This window comes from Metopolophium dirhodum, chromosome 1 (genome assembly GCF_019925205.1).
Source record: "Metopolophium dirhodum isolate CAU chromosome 1, ASM1992520v1, whole genome shotgun sequence".
NCBI classification, from domain to species: Eukaryota; Metazoa; Arthropoda; class Insecta; order Hemiptera; family Aphididae; genus Metopolophium; species Metopolophium dirhodum.
Genome location: NC_083560.1, coordinates 47,374,850 through 47,398,546, shown reverse-complemented (window position 1 = coordinate 47,398,546; position 23,697 = coordinate 47,374,850). Strand labels below are relative to the sequence as shown.

Sequence of the window (23,697 nt, the reverse complement as noted above, 5' to 3'; positions counted from 1 at the left end):
TTTAGGTATCAACATAGTCTGTGTTCTCCCGTTGGTTTTTTACGATGTTTTAATTTTTAACTGAGTTATGAGTACGTAAAATATTAATATTTGAAAATGGTCATAACTCACTTAAAAATTAAAATATCGTAAAAAACCAATAAAAGAACACAGATAATGTTGATGATTTCAATTTACTCTAATATTAAGACCGACAGCACCCTATTGAATTATTGAAACTGGTGAACGAAAATGTCCTATGTCGTACGCGTGTGTAAGAAAATTGCCGCAATATCCTTCAAAGACCGTGATTATTATAATTATTGTTAGTCGGTGGTTCTACCCAGCAGTGTCGGCTATAATCACGGATATCTGTACAGCCGTTTACGAAAACTGTTAACCACGGACTACGCACGACAAATTTAATTCGTCACGGGACTACGTAGATCACGGATCTTGTCCGTGCCCACGATTAAAGATAGCCGTGGTCCGTGCTGTAGACACACAGATATATAATAATAATAATATATATCGTTCCGTGCGTAGACCATAGATCAAGGTGTATTGATACAACACACCTTTCCGTAGACACAGTGTGGGCAGTAAGCATGTAAGCAACATCTGTCCAAATCACCGTTGCACACACTGATAGTTGTATGTGTATAGACCGTCGTTGTAGTTGTTGTAGTGGAGTGTTGTAGGTTAGGTATTATATTTTTTTGAAACACGGCATTGCTTCGGTAACGTTTCGCGCTGCTCATTTTTTCCTTTGTGTTGTACCGTTGTTGTAACGCGTTGGAACGGCAAACGGCGTTTGTTCGTAAAATATAATACTGCAATTAATTCGGTCTCAAGTGTTGGACGTCCATAAGAAATGGAATCAAACAACAAACCATCGGTATGTCTATGGCTTATTATATAGTTGTTTTAAACGTTTAACTATTAAATAGTTAATAATATTATACTAAAACATGTGTTATAGACGTCACGGAATCTCCTATCCGATTCGTCGGATGACGATGATGAACGTCTAGAAAATATGTCAACCGAAGAAATATGTCTTAAAATTAAGATGTGCCGTAACTTGTGTTTTGGAAACGTAAGTCTTATAATTATAAATGTATTATACAACTTAAACATTGACTTTTAACCCACGCCCATGCCATTTGTGAGTGTTAGACTTCCATTAAAAAATTAAGCCATAAGCAAACACGTTTTCATGATTCGTTGACAATCGCTTAAAGGACATCACCACACTAAACACAAGTTTTCTTAGATTTACAGGTGTTTGAAAATATTTGTGTGTTGTCATAGAGCCAAAGTCTGAATGGTGGCGTATGTTTTACGTGTAAAAATGGGGGGGGGGGACTGCGGCATCGGTTCTTACGCGCACTCTCACCGGTTTGAATCCCAGCCACAGGTGGCATCGCTCTCTGAGCAGGAAACTGTTTAGACGGCAAGACTCCCAACCAGGCATGGCAGGAACATACGGGTGCCCAATTAGAAATCCTGCCAAATAGACGTCCAAATTAGGCTTTCAAGCCTACTCCCGGACATAGTGCCATACGCCAAAAGAACAATGTGTATAAGTGTCTAGATTAACAACAATTTATTTCAACCGTAGAAGTGACCGTGAGTCGCGAACGCAATAATTTTACCTATTTATAACTTATAATATATATACAATAATAAGATACATTCAATTTTAAATCACACCATTGTCTTAAGCACATAATTATACTTAGGATAATGAAAATACCATCATAAATTACAAAAATCATTGTGTAAATCAAACTACTTTTACACTTAAAACATGGGTGGCTAATCACTCGACAGCTTTATGACGTCACGCTGTTATTCACCAACTTTCATTACCTTGATGAATAATCATTTTTTTTTTATTTTGGATTTTTACCAAAAGTGTTTTCATTATTTGGACTACAATAATTCATCAATAAACTTAAAATTTATAAAATGGTGTTGTGATGTCTTTTAACACTAATTATCCAACAATAATCCTGTATTATGTAGAACTAACGATTATGTTTCAAATACAAAATATGAATAAGATGAAATGAAAATACACAATGAGGAAAGCAGTATATAGTAAATCCAGAACAAAAATGATTACGAAAATATAAAATTATATTATTTTTAATGTTAGGGCGATAGAATAAATTTAAAACTATTTAAATTGTTAAGTTATAATATTCAGAAACAAATATTTGTATACCCAACATATGTACAGAAAAAATTATTTCAAGTATATATAATTGGTAAAAATCAATTTACTATACTATACTCTATTCAGAATAAACTTGCGCTTTCAACCGAGTCGCTGGAAGGGTCTAACCCCCTCATGGCTCAAGTCAGCAATGAGTAAGACAGTGGTTGACGACTGATCACAGTGCATCTGACTTTCGTCAGGAAGGGGGGTTCAGACCCATCTGGCGGCTCAGTTGAAAGTGCGAAAGTGGGCAAGCTTATTCTGAATAGGGTATAGTGCCACTGAGAGAGCGCTACTCGTTGGCGCATCCAAATGCTCCGCGTTTTCGTACCCATATTTCTCCCACTCTACCATATAGTTGTAGCAACGACAGTGGCGGCAGCCAGCATACGGGCAGGTTTAGTGGTGGAAATGAGCGAGATCGGACAAATTTTGGTCGCCGCCCAGTAGCGGTCTCTCAGTGGCACGAGTATATATGACGTAATTAATTACAAATAGTTATTGAGACAATAAGTAACAACGTACTTTTATAAAGATACATAATGAGTTTATGATGTAGGTACAATAATATTTTTAACAGGTTTGTATTCTATAATATTATATACACATATTAAACATTTATAGAGAATATAAAAGTACCTAGCTGGTGTCATGCCTTTGAAGAAGGTACTTGTACAGAAATTGTGGATAATTGCAAGCAGTTTTGTAGATAGATACTTTTAGAGTAATTTAAAAGCTTTACCTAACCCAACAAATTGAGTTTGACTTGCATTACAATTTAACAAAATTGGCCCTATGATTTAGTACACTATAAAATATTAGTTAGCTATACTGCTTGTCAAGTTAAGAGGACATAATAGGAAACCTGTATAATAATTATATAGTTTTCTTTCTTAACAATGTACAACAAAATAATATTTGTGTTCAGCAAAATCCATGTTGTGTTATAACTTTTAATAGCTAGCTGAGTAAACATTTAATTGTAAGAATATTATCTGTGTTCTGTCATAGATTTTTTTTAATTAGTTTAATTTTAAAGAGAGTTGAGTATTTTTAAATTCAAATATTTTATATAGTATTTATGACTTGCTTTACAATTAAAAAAATAATGTAAAAAATCACATATTTAATATTCTTAACTTTAATTATATGTAGGACTAATTGGTAAATATACTGTAATATGAAAATTCACAATACAAAATTGATTCTGCTGATTTGCCATGATGTTAGCTATTAATTAAACCTATTGTTGAATATTATAAATTAAACACTAACTTTTTTAAATTAATTTTTTAGAAAATAAATGTTTCCAACGCATTTGACATTGATATGATTGGATATTTTTATTCTTGGCTGGAGAAAAAAAAAAGCTCAATCTTTGATGATAATGATGTTACCTCGGTAAATAGTTTACAGATAATGTTAATTTAGACCTTGAATATACTAATCTGTTAAAATTGTATTTGTTTATTAGTTCCAAGAGATTAGTGACTATCTTGAAGCCTCAGCCAAAGTCTATTCTTATCGTGTTGACAATTTGACAGAAACAACTAGTAGACTAGTTGAACAATTTAAAGCCATGAACTACAAAAAAAGTACAAATCCAATGGATGATAATAATGCACCGAAAATTCAGAAACCAAGGGTATCCCTCAACATTTTTATAATAATGATTTTTTTTTTTTATTAAATAAATATTTGGATTGTAGAGACAAAGAACGATGCTGACAACAAGTGAAAAATTAAGACGTAAACCGAACGAAAATGGAACTACTTTCAATCCAGATCTAATAAACCATACCACTTTTGGCTTTAATTGTAATGAATTATTTTCCACTGGTCGTCCATCTAGCCATCTTTTATCAATGTACTCCGGTAAAACCTTGGCAGAAGAAATGAAAGATGCTAAAGATAGACAAAAAGAATTTGATGAAAAAAAAAAAAATGAAACAATACAAGTTGATAGAAGTTTTTTACATATGATGGGTATGAATTATTTGAGTATTATATAAAAATAATTTAATACATATTAATAGAGTTGTTATTTTAGATGAATTTATTAAAGGAGGAGCTATCTGCCCTGAATTTAAAGGTTTTATAGCCGAACGTGACAAAGTTGACGATTCGAAAGAAGATAAATTAGACGGTATTGAGTATCGCTTTGATCCTAATATTCATACATTTCAAAATAATTCGGAAGACTCTATGCGTGATGATAATGTACCGGATAATAATGAACTTGGTACTTATATTATAATATATATAATAATCACTTAATAGCCCATGGATACCTTTGTATATCTATACTGAAAACGTATTTAAATTTACATGTTTTTATACTTATATGCAAATTAACCTTAAAATTTGTAATATTCATTATTAATAGATATTTATGGACTTAAAAAAAATGTTTTACTTTTAAAATAATTATTTATTTTAATATGTATTTAAGATCCTAATTCAAATGATAAAGATAAAGATACATCAGTACTTGATGGACTTTTGGAATGTATTGATAACGTTGATAGAGATTATAGTTTTTTTAATCCTAAGCTTCTTGCTAATTGGAAAGGACCAAAGGCTTGGAAAGCGCAAGCCATGATGAAAGCATTAAAATCGTGCACTCCAAGTATGTAAAAAAATATTAATTTGTTTATAATAATGTCGAATTTCTTTATATTTCCTACAATTTCTATAATGAAATGATTATTTAAAATCTGTTCTAATTTACAGAGGAACGAAAAGAAATTGTTTCAAATATTGATGAATGTACTCAGCAAAATATTAAAACTAATAAGAAACGCAATCAAGTTAAGCATGATAAAGTTAAAATAAACTGGTTGGAAGCAAGCCAAATAAATGAAATATTTGAAAATAATATTAAAGGCAAAGAACAAATATTAGCTCGTACACTACAAAAATGGGATCCACTTGATCATATATCTGATACACAAACAATTGATGTTGATATTAAATATAAGTAAGTAAACAATTATTATAACCATTATTTTTTTTTAACTTATAGCCATAACTAATATAGTGTCAAATTATATAATAAAATGTATACTTTAAATAACTAATCCACTCAAGAGTTTATAATTCTACATCTTCTTTATACGTTTGTCTTATTTTATATATGTAAATAAGACAAATATGAGTTTCACAAGTATTTGTGAATTTGTATTCTACTGATAAAAATATAATTGTATGCATCAATATATCAAAAAGTAACATTTTTATCAGCCAAATAATACAATTTGTTTAAATTAGGTTTGATTTTTTACAATATATTGAAATTAAACCAGATTGGTGGGTACACAAAAACCGAATAAAAGACATTTGTTCTGAAGCTTCAAATTCCTGTCAGGTACAAACACAAATTTAAATGATTAAATATTATAGAAAATATGCCTCCAGTTTGTATTTATAATACATATTATTCAAACCATTTCTATACATTTCTTAAAATATGTGTGAATATTATATTTCTAGAATATCAATGATTGTGGTGAAAGCATTGTCGAAACATCAGAACCCATGGAAATTGATAATGGAGACCCTGAACAGTCAACGAATGAAAATGATGAAAAAATTATAAATTATAGAACTAATGACATATTGGATGTATCTGTAGAGGTAATTTATATATTTACATTTATGTTTTCTCAAAATTTGATTTTTAAGTTGTTCGGTAGTTATATTTAATTTACATCACAATTAAAGAGTATTTTTTTATTTGCATACAAAGTCATGTTTTAGATTTTAGATCAATGAATATTTGAAGCACATTGTGGCATTTGTGAACATAATGCATATTATAAATAATATATTACTATTATATTATTATTAAATAATATAATAATATATATACTTTATATTATTATTAAAAATTATCAATCCGGATTTTATTATAAATCAACATCAAACACCTTTTTGGAAAATATAATGATGTGATATGGATATGTAATATTAATTTACATAGAAATAAAAAAAAAGATTATAGATTGATACAATAATTATTACTATAAACATGATTTTTAAACTATTAATTCAGCTTTATAAATTAAACCTGTTACTCGGATTTACGGATTGAATCCGCCAATCCGGATTCTATATTTCAATCCGTAGTCCGGATTAGGTCAGCCAATGTCCAGAACTAATACAAACATAAGTGGGATTTTGGATGAGTTAACAAAAATTAGTTTACTGTTTATTTATTTACAATTCAACACTTTTTACAATTAATGATAACTTAAAAAGTAACAATGCACAATACAACGATTTACAAATTTGCACATAGTTTTTTGTGCTTTTTAAGATTGACTTGACTCTCCTCAATGGCGTGTAACATATGGTCCAAGTGTTGCTCAAGGAACACCTTAAATATGGGTGGGTGGACATTGATAGGAGAAATATAGGACATTTTATAGGTCGGTATAACAATATTATGAGTGGTAGGTCACTTAAAATTATTTGAGCAACACCAATTTTTTTATGATACATGCCACCGACTCCTTGGTCAAGCACAACTACACACAGACTTCCACTAGGGTGACATCTGCCATCTGGTTCTGAAACTGTTAAACTCCCTCATATGTTTCCAACCTATTATTACTATTAATTTAAATTAAATTAATTTTTGTTTCTAGTTGAACTCTGAAGATGAAGATATTATGGGCAACATTAAATCTGAATCAAGAATGGATATAGGAGAGTTAAAAAAAGAAATATCTGATATTATTGACGAAGAATGTGTTGTAAGAATTTATATAATGATTAATGATGTTTGTAGTCTTATTTATAATCTTAATTATTTTTAAAGGAAACTGATCTTGATAGTGAATGGAGTTCAAAGTTATCATTTTTTAACTTGCTAAGAAAATTAAGAATTAATGAACGCGACGGACTTTCAATACCTATTGTATTTGTTGGCCTTCTCCATTTGGCAAATGAGCGAGGTCTGAGATTGCTCGAAGAACATTGTACCATAAATGATATGGAAGAAACATTTATTACCAAACCAATGAAATAAGTAAATGTAATTTATGATTAAAACCATTTTATATTCATTGTTTAAGTACATAAATTACATTTTCTTTTTAGTCTGTGTACCCATTTTATAAAAGCTAACATAAAATTTATAATTAAGAAATATTTTATACATACCTAAGTAAATTCATACAACATTTAAAATATATAATTAATACTTATAATTTAACACTACAACTATTTCATTTTGTTCATTAAAAATTAAAAAGTTAGATTTAAAAATAATTCATAAATTAATTTTAGTTGTACTAAAATACACTTTAAATTTAATTTAAATGTTTTATATTATTTTATTCCAAGTTGCTAATTTCAATTATGAGCAAACTATTTTAACATAAATTATATCTATAGTTCAAAGCTTTGGTTATAAAAATCACAACTTTTAGAGTGGGTTTTTTTTATATTTAGTGTTTTTTTTACATGGAGTTATTGTATTGTTATTATTAGGGCAGAGGACTTTTAGTCATAAGAAGTCACCAAATATGCATTTATATGCAAAATAAGAATATACTTAAAATATGCATTTTAAAAATAAATCTGGCATCACACCATAAACAATTATCTAATTATTAATCAAATTAATCTTATCGTTTTATCGGCAATCTTCAAGCACTTTAAGAAAAAACATGCACATGCGGACAATTAAAAATCATATTATATGACAACAATTAAATTTAATTTTATGTTTAAAATAAAAATGTCAGTGAAGAAAAAATTTATAAAATTATTAATTGTGTTAAAATATGTCTTCAAAAGTATAAAATTGAAGAAATATGCCCTAAAAACAAAAAAAAACTAAACATATACATATACATTTATATCAAAAATAAAATTTCAAAATTATCTCTGTGAAAGCGTGAAATGTATTTGTTTTGCACTCGGCTATTTTTGTGACTGTGCAAAACAAATATACAAATGCTACAAGCCTTAGTTATTATATATCTATATTCTTTTTAAGATTAATCACATTCAGTGATAACAATTAACAACAAGATGTAGCAGAATTCATTGATGTTTTGAGGAACATATTGATTTTACAATGATGTATTTTTTTTTAAATAATCTTTAAAATAAGTTTATTTTTTTTATTTTTTTATTTATTATATTTAACAATTTTGATTATTTTTTTATTATTTTAATCTAATACATTTTACATTAATTTTTAAATATAATTAACTTTTTCCATCATTAGTTATGTCTATTTTCATCTGATTAATCACTTTCAGTGATAATTAACAACAAGATGTAGCAGAATTCATTGATACCTTCTTTTTTGAGGAACACTGATTTATTTTTTTATACATATTTTTTTAACTATCTTATAAAAGTAAATTATTTTTCTTATTTTATTATAATACATTTTACATTATTTTTTTAATATAATTAACTTTTTCCATCATTAGTTATGCCTATTTTCATCTGATTAATCACATTCAGTGATAATTAACAACAAGGTGTAGCAGAATTCATTGGTACCTTATTTTTTGAGGAATATTGATTTTACAATTATGTATTTTTATATATATTTTTTAAATTATATTAGAAAATAAGTTCATTTTTCTTATTTATTAAATTTAACAATTTTGAATATTATTTTATTATAATACATTTTACACTAATTTTCAAATATAATTAATTTTTTCCATCAATAGTTATGCCTATTTTCACCTGTTTATTGACCTTAACCTAAAACATCTTGTTGTTAATTATCACTGAGATAATTTACACAACAAGATGTAGCAGAATTTATTGATACCTTATTTTTTTTGAGGAACATATTGATTTTACAATGATGTATTTTTTTATATAATTATTTTTATTATCTTATAAAATAAGTTAATTTTTCTTATATATTATTTTTAACAATTTTGAATATTTTTTTATTCATTTTTTATTACAATACATTATACACTTATTTTTAAATAAAATTTTTTTTCCATCAATAGCTATGCTAATTTTCACCTGATTAATCATTTTCAGTGATAATTAACAAGATGTAGCAGAATTAATTAATACCTTATTTTTTGAGGAACATATTGATTTTACAATGATGTTTTTATAAATTTTTATTTTTGTGTGTCAACACCATTTGGGGTAGTAAAACTGCTTCGTTTTTTTCAGCAGTATCTTCAATGGGAAAGTGAATCTAGTGCATTTGGGAGGTTAAAATTTAAAATTCCCAATAGTTTTCAAAAGCGCTAAAAAAAACAACATGAAAATTGAGGAAAACTGGAATTTTTACGCAAAATGGGTTTTTGGCGTAACTTTAAAATAAATTACTGTAGATACATGACATTTTCACTGAACATTTACATTAGCATTTTCTATACACCATAAAATGTTCAAAAAAATTTGACTTGTTTTGAGCTGTTAACAGACATTATCAATTTTCAGTTTTTTTTCTATGAAGGTCATTAAAATTTTATTTGTTGGGTAAAAAAGCCTGAAATTTTAATACAAGGCTCTTAAGATATTGTTACAATGACATTTGAAAAATATTAAAGATCCAGTCACAATTTTTTTTTAAGCATTTAAAGTTCGAATTTTGACAAAAGGCGTAAAAATAACAAAAATTTGCAAATTATATTTAGTTAGAAATTCCTAAGCATTTCTCTTTTTAAATCTAAGATTTTAAAATGTAATACAAGATTCCTTATAACTTATCTCTACCTTTATCAAAAAAAAAAAATATCTATAATATAGATAGTATGATAAGTGGTATTAAATTTTTATGAGTGTTTGAAAACTTACCAGGTTACTTATGTTATTCTGTAACCAAAAAATGTCAATAATTTAAACAATATTTTTTTTTTATAGATTTATTATGTTAAAATTTGGAGGAAATTACATATTAAATAACTAAGAATAACGATTTTAGTTATTTTGTTATAATTTTAAAATATTAATTCAACTTACTGGCTACCGTATTAATAATAACTAATAAGTAACAACAATATAAATATAATATAAAACTCACAAACAGTCACCGCTCAGAATCTTTTTTTGTATACAAAGATATTATAATATAATCATTGAATTCAAATGTAATACCATCAATGAATACAGTGACCCACTGGCCACTTGTACCTACAGTACAGCATAGCGACATCCACTTCCCAACCTTTTTTTTTTTTAATTATCTTATAAAATAAGTTAATTTTTCTTATTTATTATTTTTAACACTTTTGATTGTTTTTTTATTATAATACATTTTACACTAATTTTTAAATATAATTCATTTTTTCTGTCATTAGTTATGCCTATTTTCTGAATTACCATGTTTGGCAGCACTGGTCTGATAGTGCTTTGTACAGTTCGTGGGGATTTATCAAATAACATTTTTAAAATACTAATACACTTCAATAATAAGTTATTTAACTATTATAACCTGTTAAATTGACTATAATTACTTTGATATATTGTTCCAAATGGTTTTAAAAGTGCAGCATTCCCATCTATTTAAAATTTCTAATTAGATTATTGTATTTTCAAACCTAATAATTTAACTATAAATTCTCTGTTTTCTCAATAATTTTATTTTTGTGAATCGTGTTGCTTCCTGTAATTATACCCGGCACTTCGAGTGTTGTGTTCCCGATGTGTGCATTTTTGTCTCTTTTTTTTATACTTGGAGAGACCCTGTCAAGTCGTCGGATATTTATTTTTTTGATTTGTCTTCCTGCAATTTCAGTACATTTTGTAGGGAAAGCCATTACTATCCATAAACATTTGACAGATTTACTCATTTTCGTGGTATGCAGTAAATCCAGTGGCGTCATTTCAGTTTTCAATAGAGGGGGGCAAAGGTTTAGACCGGCCCGAATGGGTAAAAAAAAAACCGCAAAAATATTAGTAGTTTATTAAGATATCTTCTTTTTTTTATTTTTGAAAATCTATTAACAGCATTATCTATAAATCAATTTTACCTGATTCATTATAAGTATATAAGTATATATTATATCATATATATATATCTTATATAAGTATATGATATATTTACAAATTAATATTATCTTAAATTATAATATATTTTTTTTTATTGCTTGCTTACCGGCTCAAGTTTTGTCTGTTTATTAACATGCTAGAAATTATTTTCGATACTTTTCGAGCAGTTTGCGGTAATTTTATATTTTTAGTCGCACCACTTAACCACCCATCTATTTTTTTTAGATCATATTTTTCCCAAATTAAAAGATTAATGTAAACATGCGTCACGAAAAAAATTAATTTTAATTTAGGTACTCAACTAAATTAACACAATACGCAGAATAGTTGAATCATACACGACTGTCGCAAGTTATGAAGTCCGTGATCAATGATAAATAATAAGAGCGTCAATCGGTTGTTGTTTTTAGAATTTGTAATCATTTTAGATTTTAGAAATTAAACTATACGAGATTATGATACTAACTGTTCATTTTCCTTCACAAAACACACTCACACAAACAAACATACATAAATACATACATACAATGTGTACGTCCCCGCATACGTCTAAATATATTCGAACTATCAATTAGTAAAAATGTATCATTGTGACAATAATTTCTTAGTACATACTATAATATTTTCTGAAAATATTATAAAATTCCCAGACAGCAAATGTTTGACTAAAAATATTATTATAACATTATTATAGGCACGTTTTTGCACTAATAAAATATAATAATGGTAAAACGGCAACAACTGGACACCGGCCCATAGGGCTGCTTTTAAAATCAGACAGGGGCAAATGCCCACCTTGCCCCCCCCCCCAAATGACGCCACTGAGTAAATCGGTCAAGTTAAGTAAGCTAAAATTAGTTTCACAAATTTTTTTTAATTTTACAATTATTTGAAGAGCATATTTAATGATTATGGATAATACAATTTGAAAATTTGTAAATAAAGATAAATGTACCTATACATTCATTTTGATAACTAAGTTTTTATTTGTTTTGGGTTGTAACTAATAATATAACGAAAGACACTCGTTATATAATTTAGTTAGATTGTTTCCATGTAATGAAAATGTAATAAAAATTACTTTTGATAACTTCTATAGTAACTTTCTATAGTTATAGTATAACTTTCTAACTTTTAGAGTGTTAAGAATTAAAAAAATAAACAATTGTGTGCAGGAACGTATTTAGGCGGAGGGGGGGGGGGGTGATCCCTGGCCTTCGCGCTTTTTGCTTACATTTAGAGGCCTCTCGTTAATAAAAACTAAACCATAGCTAAACACATTTTCATGGTTCGTTGACAATCGCTTAAAGGACATCACAACACTAAAAACAAGTTTTGAAAAAAGTAATAAAATCTGTTTAAAAATTGGTTTTTGCCCTGGGCTTCGCAAATCCTAAGGACGGCCCTGCCTGTTGCCCTAGGTGATTAATTTTATAGTCAATTTAGGGGGTGAGGAATTTATATTGACATACTATTATTGTGTATTAGTTGTATCTAAAAATAAATAAATTTATATACTATACTAGATTCTGAGCGAAGCGAGGAAGCTAGTGGTTTTACAATGATGTGTGTTTTATTCTTTATTTTTGTGTCTGTCATCACCTTTTAGGACAGTAAAAGTGCTTGGAATTTTTTCAACAGTAACTTTTCTGATAGGAAAGTGAATCTAGTTGGTACTTTGAGGGGTCAAAAGTAATAATTTCTCAGTAGTTTTCAAACGCGAGGTGAAAAACAAAAGAAAATTAAGGGAAAACAGGAAATTTTACGCAAAATTTGTTTTCGAGAAAATCGATTTTGGTTTTTGGTGCAGCTCTAAAACAAATGACCGTAGGTACAATTTTGACTGAATGTTTATTAGCATTTTCTATACACCATAACATTTTCCAAATATTTTGACTTATTTTGAGCTGTTTACAGACATTTTCAGTTTCTATTTTTTTTTTTTTCTATAAATATCAATTAAATTTTATCTGCTGGGTACAAAAGCTTGAAAATTTAATAGAAGGCTCCTAGGTTATTGTTTCGAAGGCAGATGAAAAAAATTAAAAATCCTTAGTCACAGTTTTTATTTATAAGCATTTAAAGTTCAAATCTTGACAAAATACTGAAAAATCACGAAATTAGCAAATTATTTTGAGTCGAGAATTCATAAAAAATTTTCTTTTTAAATCTAAGATTTGAAAATGTAATACAAGATTATCCATAAGTTTGTCTACCTTTATCAAAAAAAAAAAAAATGTCTATAAGAAAGTCAAATTTAATTTTTATGACCTAACCTAACAAATCATATTTTTGATTTGTTATGAACTGTTTAGGAACATTTTCAGTTTCCAAATTATTAGTTTTTTTTTCCATGAATCTCAATAAAACTTTATTTGTTGGGTAAAAAAGCTTGAAAATTTAATACAAGGCTCCTACTATATTGTTACAATGATATTTGAAAAATATTAAAAATCCTTAGTCACAGATTTTTTTATAAGCATTTAAAGTTCAAATCTTGACAAAATACGGAAAAATCACGAAAATCAGCAAATAATTTTGAGTTGATAATTCATAAAAATTTTTCTTTTTAAATCTAAGATTTTTAAATGTAATACAACTCATAAGTTTGTCTACCTTTATCAAAAAAAAAATGTCTACAAGCAAATCAAATTAAATTTTTATGAGCGTTTTAAATTCATATTTTTACAACATTTGATATTCACTCGATTTTCTTATTTTGTTGTAATTAAAAAACGAATGACTGTAGATACTTGACAATTTCACTGAATATTTATATTAGCATTTTCTATACACGATAAAATTGTGAAAATAATTTGACTCTTTTTGAGCTGTTTACGGACATTAACTGTTAACGGACAATTGTCAGTTTTCAATTTTTTTAGTTTTTTTTTCTATAAATATCAATAAAATTTTAGTTGTTGTGTAAAAAAGCGTGAAAATTTAATGCAGGGCACATGATATAATGTTACAATAGCATTTGAAAAATATTAAAAATACATTGGCACGGTTGGACAACTTTCAAAACCTAACCTAACCTAAAAGGATAAAAAAAGCAGCAGAATAAAAAATTTAAAATTAATAAAAAAACAGGTTGAATGAAAAATAATATTTAATAAAAAACTAATTTCAATCAGAAAGGCTCATTAAATTAAAAAAAACGTTGAAGAAAAAAATAAAATTAAAAAATCTCCAAAGTCCAACAGTGTCTAACAAATAGATATGAACCTGTGTAGCACAAAAATTATGTCCCAACAATAAGTTCTGCTGCTGGCGTGACTTGGCAGTGCAACTACAAACTTTTATACCTGTGAAAATATAGTCCAACAAAGTTTGAAAGTTATCCAATAATGTTCAACAAATCAAGCCGGAAATTTTTCATAAGGGTGACATTTCGCTAACGTAAAGTTGTGCTGTTGGCAGCACAAAAGTTTCGAAAGTTCTACCGGCTAAAATAATGTCCAACAAATTTTCAGTGATCCAGCAATGTCCAACAAATCAAGCTGGACATTTTTTATAGGGGTGAAATTTACGTTAAGTTGTGCTGTTGGAGTATAGATGGCAGCACAAGTATCTAAAGCTCTACCAACAGAAATAAAGTCCAACAAGTTTTTTGGGTGTATTGCATATGTGTCTGTCATAGTTGTGCTGCTAACTTTATAAGGGTTCGTAAAACACCAACGAGAGAACACAGTTGATAATGTTCTTACCTAAAAGTTTGATCATAGGTAAATTCAAATTAACACAATAAACACAATATGTATAATTAGTAGGTAGATAATATGATCTATTATTTCTAAGAATTTGAGATTTTATCACTGAAATTTGTTTTTACATGCTTATAAAAATACAAATCAAATATAGGATAGGTGCCTATTATAATTAGCTCTAAATGTCCATAATACAATTTCACAAATCAGAACAGCTCCATTTATATGCTTCGTCTTCCAACGCTTTCTGTGAATTTTGTTGCAATAGCCATTTCTGTTCATAACCATTTGATCTATCTACACCATCCCATGTAAATCCTGGTCGAATTCCAAACCTATTTGGTGGACAAAATCCTCGAAACTCTCTTATTTCTATTGAAAACAAAACAACATTTTAGATTTTTTTTAAATTATTGTATTAATATTATTAACTGTGGACTGTGAGGATATACACAGCCACAAAGGTATTTTAAATCATACCAAGTGATAATATTATTGAGCATTATATGTTAGAAATTACATTTTATTGATTTGTATACAATTTAATCTAAGTAAAAGATAATAAAGTCAAAACAAAAGATTTCCTTTGTTATTTACATATAAAATGTTTTTTGTATGAAAATGTATATAAAATAACATGAATTATATTTAGAACATTATAATTCATGGTTCTTTTAGTGAAAATATTACAAATATTAGGAAATTACCATGTTTCACACCATCAGGAGAATCTTCACCCATTCTATGGTTTTTTGTGATGTACTCAAGCATTGGATCTCCATCTCTGATCTTAGATTTCAACAAATTCTCCAAGTCTTGGTCATCTGCATATCTTGCAAATGGTTTTTGCATTTCATGTAGATCAGACTGGTGTTGTTCCAGAGCGTCCTTAACTTGTTTTACCCTAAAATTATAAAATATAAATAAAATATGGCTTATCCCGTCTGTAAAAGTCAGATTACCAAAAAACTAAATCCTGACTATCTCTAATCAACATATTTCATGGAATCTATTCATATTTGAATTGAGTGTTTATATTATTGTCAATGTGGAGAGACAATTGTGAACCAGTCATTATTCACAATGCCCAATTTTGGTGGTTTAAGTGCAAATTAAACTTGAACATGATTCTCAGGCATTGTAAAGTGTTAAAATGTTAGCTACCAAAGAAAAAAAACCATATAATAAAATTTACATTGTGTATTTTACTTAACCTTTTTTGTTTTTAATAATTAATTTAATATTTTTTTAATTTTAATTTTGAGATCTATATTATTATGATCTAATTATTCAAGTTTAAAATAATGCGAACCAGGGTTTTCTAAAATTGTATGGTTACCGACAAATGATAATATTATAAAATAAAGGAACATAATAGTACATCTGGAGTAGTGAAAGGGTAAATAACTTAATTTTATCAAGAATAATGTATATTATTTTAATTTTATAATTTTACTAGCTATCTTACTAGCATATTGTTGCCTGTAAAAAAATTCCACCATTTATATAATTCAAATGTTTATTTGTTATTCAATATTCGATATAAAGATGTTCAAAACTTAAAAAAAAAAAAGATTTAAGTTTAACTTTGATTTTTATTTTATTTTCAACATGATATTTTACATATTTCATAACACTTATTGCGTTTAACTTACATTAAAGTATTTATTCATTAATTATATAACATGCGTATAAAAAAAAGTATAACATCAAAATAAGTTTAGCCCCAGTATCTTCTATGCAAAAATTTGTTTTATTTTTATAAATATATATTATGTTAAAAAATGTATACGACATCGAGCTACAGCAAGTGTAAGTTAGCAACTTAAGTAAGCGATTTATGCCAAATGTGCATTGGCGCACTACGGGGGTGCCAGGGGATGCTTAGCACCCCCAACTTATATTGAGCAAAAAATATTATATTTTAAAGTGTTATTTTGCATTTATAAGAATGAGTTTCCAGTTTGTTCAAAAATTGCCTTAGTAATAATTATTTGCTGGAAGATATCATGTGCGCGTATAATCCAGAAGTATATATGTATATATACTATATATCTGAACCTTTACAAATTTATGCAAGTTGCATTAACCATTCCAATTTCATCAGCAACATGTAAAAGGTTATTTTTATCAATGCGCCGCATTAAGAATTGGTTACGCACCAGTATAGTGCAAAATAGATTTACTAATCTTTATATATAGAAAGCTAACTAACAAATGGGTTAAAAAATGAAGATATAATTGACAAGTTTGCTAAAAAATCTAGATTAGATTTAATATAATTTGTTTATAATTCTTTTTTATTATTAATATAAAAATTGATGAAATAATTAATGTATGATATAGCTTAATATTATTATGGTATTGAAAAATAAAAATGAATTATAAACAAATTTAATATAATTAACCATAATAATATTAAGCTATATCATACATTAATTATTTCATCAATTTTTATGTTATAATGTAACTTATATTTATAAATGAATGTACTTATATTTTGTATAAATAGATGATATATTAATTAGTAAAAATTGTAGTTAATTTATTTAATATTTTAAAGGAAAGTATTCAACAGATTACCTATATATTGGACAAACAAGATTTTTTTATTGAAAATTCAATTCACTACTTCAATTGTTTTTAATGTAGTGGCTCATAATATTATTTAAAATTAAATAGTTATGCCTGGTATGTTACTTTGGGGTAAAACATTTTAGCACTTACAAGTTTAAGACTGAAATGCAACTGTGCTTATTAAATACCCTTTACAATTATGAATAGCCAATAGGTAACCTATAGGAAAGATCGCCAGCAATAAAATCTGTATACATAACCCAATCAATAATGACCAAACAACTACTCTTATTCAAATATCTCAATAATTTTCTTGCGTGCCAAATAATGCGTATTTCTAAAAATACTTTTTAATTGCACATCTTGAGCATAGGAGGAACCACAATTCTAAACTTTAAATTTGTACGTTTTGTTATTTTGGGGAAAAGTAAGCAAATGCATGCGTTTGTGTTAAGAGTGTGTTATTTTACTGAAAATATGGCGCGACTGATGTTTTTTTAAATTTTATTTTGCTGGACAGATAGTGAAACTGTTGTATTATTATTACTGTAATATCAATTTAATTAATTAATTATTTGAACTTTTCTCATTAAATGGCTCATCTACAAACCAAACACTTGCGTTGAAAATAAAAATAACGCTTATCAGTTTGGTAAACCTTCAGATATAGCTGTCCAAAGAAATCGCTTTACAAACCCTTATTTTACACATTTAGAGATTGACTTATCAAAAAACTGTTCTTAGCTAATGTAAACTACCTACCTGCCAAATTTCAGGTTCGTAGGTCAAGTAGTTTTCAAGATTTTATATTTAGCCAGTGAGTGACTTTTGCATTTATATATATAGATAATGAATTTGTTTTAATTAGTTAAGCATGATCAAATATTGAGTAACTTTGAACTACATTATTTACATGCTGATTCACATTTATATATTTTTAATTGACACTTCTGTATGAAAGCATATCCACCATATCCTTGTGAACCCAACTAAAGTTGAGACACCACTCTTAAATACATTACATTTTCAGGTACTTGAAATATTATGCTAATTAATATATTAAAACATTATTCAAATTTAATGAAATACTTAAAAAAATTCTGAATGATTTTTATTAGACCTAACCTAACATAAGAATTTTTCAATAATTATAACTGAAGTATGGTTTTATTAATAATTAGTAATTAGTATAAGGTTCTGATGTTGTTGCATTTGCATGTTTTTATGTGCTATTAGATTTGTTACTAAGTAAGATAAAAATGAGTTTCACATATTTTTATTTTTAAAATGTTTAGAGCATATTTAAGAATAGAATTTAAAAATTTTCACAGATGATGTATTTCTGTTTCCGCTATAACAACAAATACTAAAAATCCGTCAGAATATATAATATAAGCAATGTTGCCAACATGTTTAATGTTTATAGATAATGGTACGGAACCCTTCGTGTGCGAGTCCGACTTGTACTTGGCCGGTTTTATGTTATATTATGTTTTAAGTGATAAACTGCTTATTATTTTTAAAATTATGTATAGTATTTAATTTGTCAAATGATATTTATTTCTGTAAAATTATAAAAATGTAAGTGAATTGATTTTGTTATGTTAAGGTAATATAGATACTTTTCTAATTGAAAAGTAAAGTAATTACAACACAATTTAATTCAAGTTTATTTACTCTTTATAGTTTTATACAATGGTTTTTCAATTTCCAATTTGTAAATATACACATAAATGTGTTTGTATAGTTATAATACTCAGAAGAATTTTACTGAAGGATAATTTTTAAAGCTATTTATTTATTATTCAAGTTATTTTAGAAATAATGTTTTAAAAATTTAAGAATATAAATGACAAATGTTTATTTTGTCATTTATGTCATTTTAAAAGTATAAATCATCTATAGACTATAGGCACATCAAATTAATTAACTTTTCCTAAGAATATTAATTCTGGTCTAACGGTTTATAGTTTTATAAAATATTTTCTTATAAAATGCATATTTTTAAAATATATAATATGTACATTTTTATGTGTATTAAGTCTGAGCCCTAGTAATAAAGAATAATTTACAAATTCAGTTACCCTTTTCCCCATATAGCATATTTTGTTTTGTGCTCTTTTAATATTTCTTCTTTCTTCTTTTCTTCTTCTCTTTCCCTTTTGAGATCTCGTTTTTTGCCAGTTTTTCGATCACGTCTAATAGGTATATCATTTTCTACTGACTCTTCATTTTTCTAAAAATGTTTTACATATGGTTATGTAATGATAATTGATTGAACTTATAATTTATATACCTCATTTATTAAATCTCTTAAAGTAGACTTGTTTATTTGTTGTACATAATTGTTGACTTGATCTATGTCAATTTTAATTGAATCTTCTTCAATGTCACTATTGCTACCTATTCGTTTCCACCGATTTTTATTTTTGTACATGTCCAATGTTTTAATATCTTTAGGTCTCTCATCAATAACACCTACTATTTGAGGTGCAAATTCATCAACTGGATCAAATCCAATATTATTTTCATAATCATTTTCAACGCAATCAATATTATCATCAATGATCTGAACTCTACAACAGTAATTACAAAATTAAACTATTTTAGTTATTAATATTAAACTATAATAATTAGACAGAAATACATTTTAAACAGATGAGTCTTGTGTTCAATTTCACTATTAATGGACTTTTGGTTTAGAAAGTTTAAGTAAATCTATCTAACATGGAAAAAAAACACATGAATGTTTGATGATTTTAATTATTAAGTCATATGCATATTAAGCTTTGTCCTGTACATAAATATACATATTTGAGCCGTTTTATGTTTCTAAACATCCAACTTCTAACTATAACAAATTTAAAGTAAGTTAATTTTATATTATGCAAAATTTAATACAAGCATCTATTTGAAATGTACATAACTAAATCATACTAAAAGAATTAGGGATAATGGTCATATTAAAAAAAAATACCTTTTTGGAATTTTAGTTTTTTCTTTTTTCTTCTTTCCACCAGAAAGATATCTTTTTAGATATTCTTTTTGTGAAATCACCTTTTTTTTAGTCTCTGAAAATATAGAATAAGTTTTTAATATATTATAGGTAATTTAAAACAAATAAATTATGCTGATTGATAATATTAAAAAATAAATCTATGACATGACCTGTGGGTTCTTTGGTCCGGACCTCTCTACTATTGAGCCATATTTCATAATTTAATTATCAAGATTTGCTTTTAATGGAAATTGTAATAATAATAGATATCTTACCTAGGTATAACTATACAAAATATACTTAACATATAAACATTGTTCTAATATATATATGAAAAAAAAATGTCTAGACTCTAGTCATATGTGTATAGCATTTATGATAGTGCATTGTATTGGATACAAATAGCAACTATAGTAGAAACCGTTTATAATGACACCGGTTGTAGTGACATATTGGGTGTAATGATTTAAGATTAAATGTCGCGGCAAAACTCCTATATTGTATGTACTAATTTGTTTTAGTTATTATGACGTCTATATACTGACTATACGTATGTTATGAAGGTTATTTTTGGTTATATTGGAAAAATATTTTATCTATAATGACTTAACTTTATCGAAGGTACTATTACAATACCGATAATACCAAAAATTACATCGTTGTTTAGTCAGTTTTATTTTATCGTCAGTATACAGGTAATCATCTCGTGCAGTTAAATGTGTTTTGTGTTTGTGTGTTAAATTGTTTGTGAAATGAGCAAAAGAAAGCAATTCACCATCAAAGAAAAGGCAAATGTCATTTTTCGTTTAAAAAAAGGTGAAAAAAATTCCGACATAGCTAATGAATTAGGCGTAGGTCACTCTACAATTTCCAACATATGGAAAGCTCGAGACAAAATCGAACAAGAGTTTCAAAATGAAAAATTATCATTTAAGAAACTTAGAAATTGTACACATACATATTTAGATAATGTTTTATTACGATGGTTTAAAAATCACAGAAATCTATGCATTCCAATTAATGGACCTTTCTTCAAAAGAAAGCCAATGAATTAGCTGAAGGCCTTGGTAAGCATGGAAGACGGTAATAGTGAAGAAACTGATAATCCCGATGGATATTTATCTATTAATGCAGTGTTTAATGCAGCAAAGATGTTAGCAAATTATATGGCTCTGAATAACGTAAATCCAAAGATAAAATTTGAAGAACTAGAAAAAAAATGGAGCGTGATTTTTATACTAACAAAGTTCAATCTAAAATAACAGATTTCTTTAAATAATAATTGAACTAATTATTTTAAATACATATGTATGTACAAAATTAAATGTTTTTATCTTTACTTTTTTCTATATTATACATTGCATAAATAAATAATAATAATGTGAATTGAAGTTACAATTTTTTTTCGTCATTTTGGTTATAATGACAACCGGTTATTATGACCTATTTTGTTTGGTCCCTTGAACGTCATTATAAACGGTTTCTACTGTATACTACTATATTTGTAGGCCGTGTCCATTGATATTAAACTTGTAAATACAGCGTTGAGTACAAATCTATAAGTCAACACAGTCAACACATTGTTTCGTCTCTTTACTCTCTTGTTTAAAAGTTAGTTTCTTTATATCTCAGAAGTTTCTGAGTGAGTGGGGACTATGATTTCTCTTTACATTATGTTAGCCAAAAATTATCTATAGGCTTAAATATCAACAGTCATGACTAACTCATGTTATATACTATTTTGTAAGCAATACTCTCTAAGTCTTTTATTATTTTGGAACTTGGTTTCCTTATAACTATTTGAGATGGTATAAATTGTTATTTGAGGATCCCTATGCCATATATTTTCAAAATACCTACCTAGCATAAACATACAATTCGGCAGTCGATAACAAAAGTGTTATTTTAATTAATCTGAACTATTTCGGTATCAAATATTTTACAAAACTGTAGAATGTGAGATTTGCTCTTTATAAAATGGTCAAATACTTAACGACTTTTTAAATATATTTGGTAGGTACCTATTTTCAAAACTTAATTTTTAAATTAACCGATGTATGCTCATGTTTCGTGCATACAGGTCATACCTATACCAGTTAATGAATGAAATAAAATAAAATTGTAATGGCAAAGATAAAGAATTAACTTAATTCTATATAAAATATCTGCATGATACTATTTAGTCTTTACACGTAGTTGCAAAACACACAAATATTTTAATATGTCCATATCAAAAATTTTTTTTTAAATAGGTAGGTACCTAAAAATACAAATCCATTGAATGTTGTACTCACCTTTTTCCGACATGTCTTTTTCAGTAATCTACTGATCTGTATTTACTTCCATTCAACTGGTAACGTAATATAATATTCTAATGTATAACATAGGTACTAATAAATAATAATACTATGAACAGTCCATACAAACAGTTATCAGTTATTCAGTGTAGACTGTGTAGTTAATGTAGTGTGGACCATGAACTAAAATGGTCTTAGTTTATGGTGTGGACTGACTATATTTTAGACGGTGACTTAAATAATATTATGCAGTGTATTTTAAAGTAGGTAGGAACTATAAAAAAAATAAAAGATTACACGAATCGCGACTCTTATTCTTTATCAGATATTTTAATTTTATCTTGGACTATAATAATTTTAAAGTGATTACAGTAAGTCTGAAATTTTAGCAATTTAAAGTTCAAACGTTTTGATCTTTTGATCTGAATTGTGAAAAGTGAACACTGAACACTGAATACCTACCATGACAAAATAAATTTATTTCGTCTGTTCGTCATGCTGAAAAAGCCGTTCTTTAAGACAAGATAAGAACGGTTCTTAATTCTTATCCACTATTTTCGTTATCAATATATGTTTGTACAGAACATGAAAACAGAAGTGTATAAAGTTGTAGTCAGAGAAAAAAGATTAAACATGCTGTCTTATTTAACCGAAAACCAGACGTTCAAACATCACTACATATGTAACTGGTACTCTATATTTATGACACTACATTAGCAAACAAAAGACTGTATAGCATAATATTTACTTTATACTTGAGATTAAAAACAGACCAATCATTGATATTGACACAACTACCCACACAAGAAGATCTGATATCCGTGTATCGAATTTTCTAAATTGACAAATACAAATCAACCGATTTAAATTGGAATCAAATATTGAAGTAGTTTGTTTTTGAGTTTATACAGACGT

General features: G+C 27.1%; 2 protein-coding genes across 2 annotated transcripts; one reads left to right on the top strand and one right to left on the bottom strand.

The window, feature by feature from the left end:
• The first annotated feature begins 685 nt into the window (after positions 1–685).
• On the top strand, positions 686–7,424 carry LOC132933682 (condensin complex subunit 2-like). Its single transcript, XM_060999962.1, has 12 exons — positions 686–877; positions 962–1,078; positions 3,503–3,607; positions 3,681–3,851; positions 3,916–4,192; positions 4,257–4,448; positions 4,659–4,835; positions 4,940–5,186; positions 5,477–5,573; positions 5,699–5,842; positions 6,856–6,963; positions 7,029–7,424. The coding sequence occupies exons 1-12, from the start codon at positions 854–856 to the stop codon at positions 7,236–7,238; spliced, it is 1,869 nt and encodes a 622-aa protein (XP_060855945.1). The 5' UTR covers positions 686–853; the 3' UTR covers positions 7,239–7,424.
• Positions 7,425–14,961: 7,537 nt separating this feature from the next.
• Positions 14,962–23,395, bottom strand: LOC132933683 (BUD13 homolog). The gene is made up of 6 exons (XM_060999963.1): positions 22,780–23,395; positions 20,465–20,558; positions 19,784–20,063; positions 19,572–19,723; positions 15,618–15,814; positions 14,962–15,282 (listed from the first exon to the last, which is right to left on the bottom strand). Exons 1-6 carry the CDS (start codon positions 22,790–22,792, stop codon positions 15,110–15,112), a joined length of 909 nt encoding a protein of 302 aa, XP_060855946.1. The 5' UTR covers positions 22,793–23,395; the 3' UTR covers positions 14,962–15,109.
• Positions 23,396–23,697: the final 302 nt, after the last annotated feature.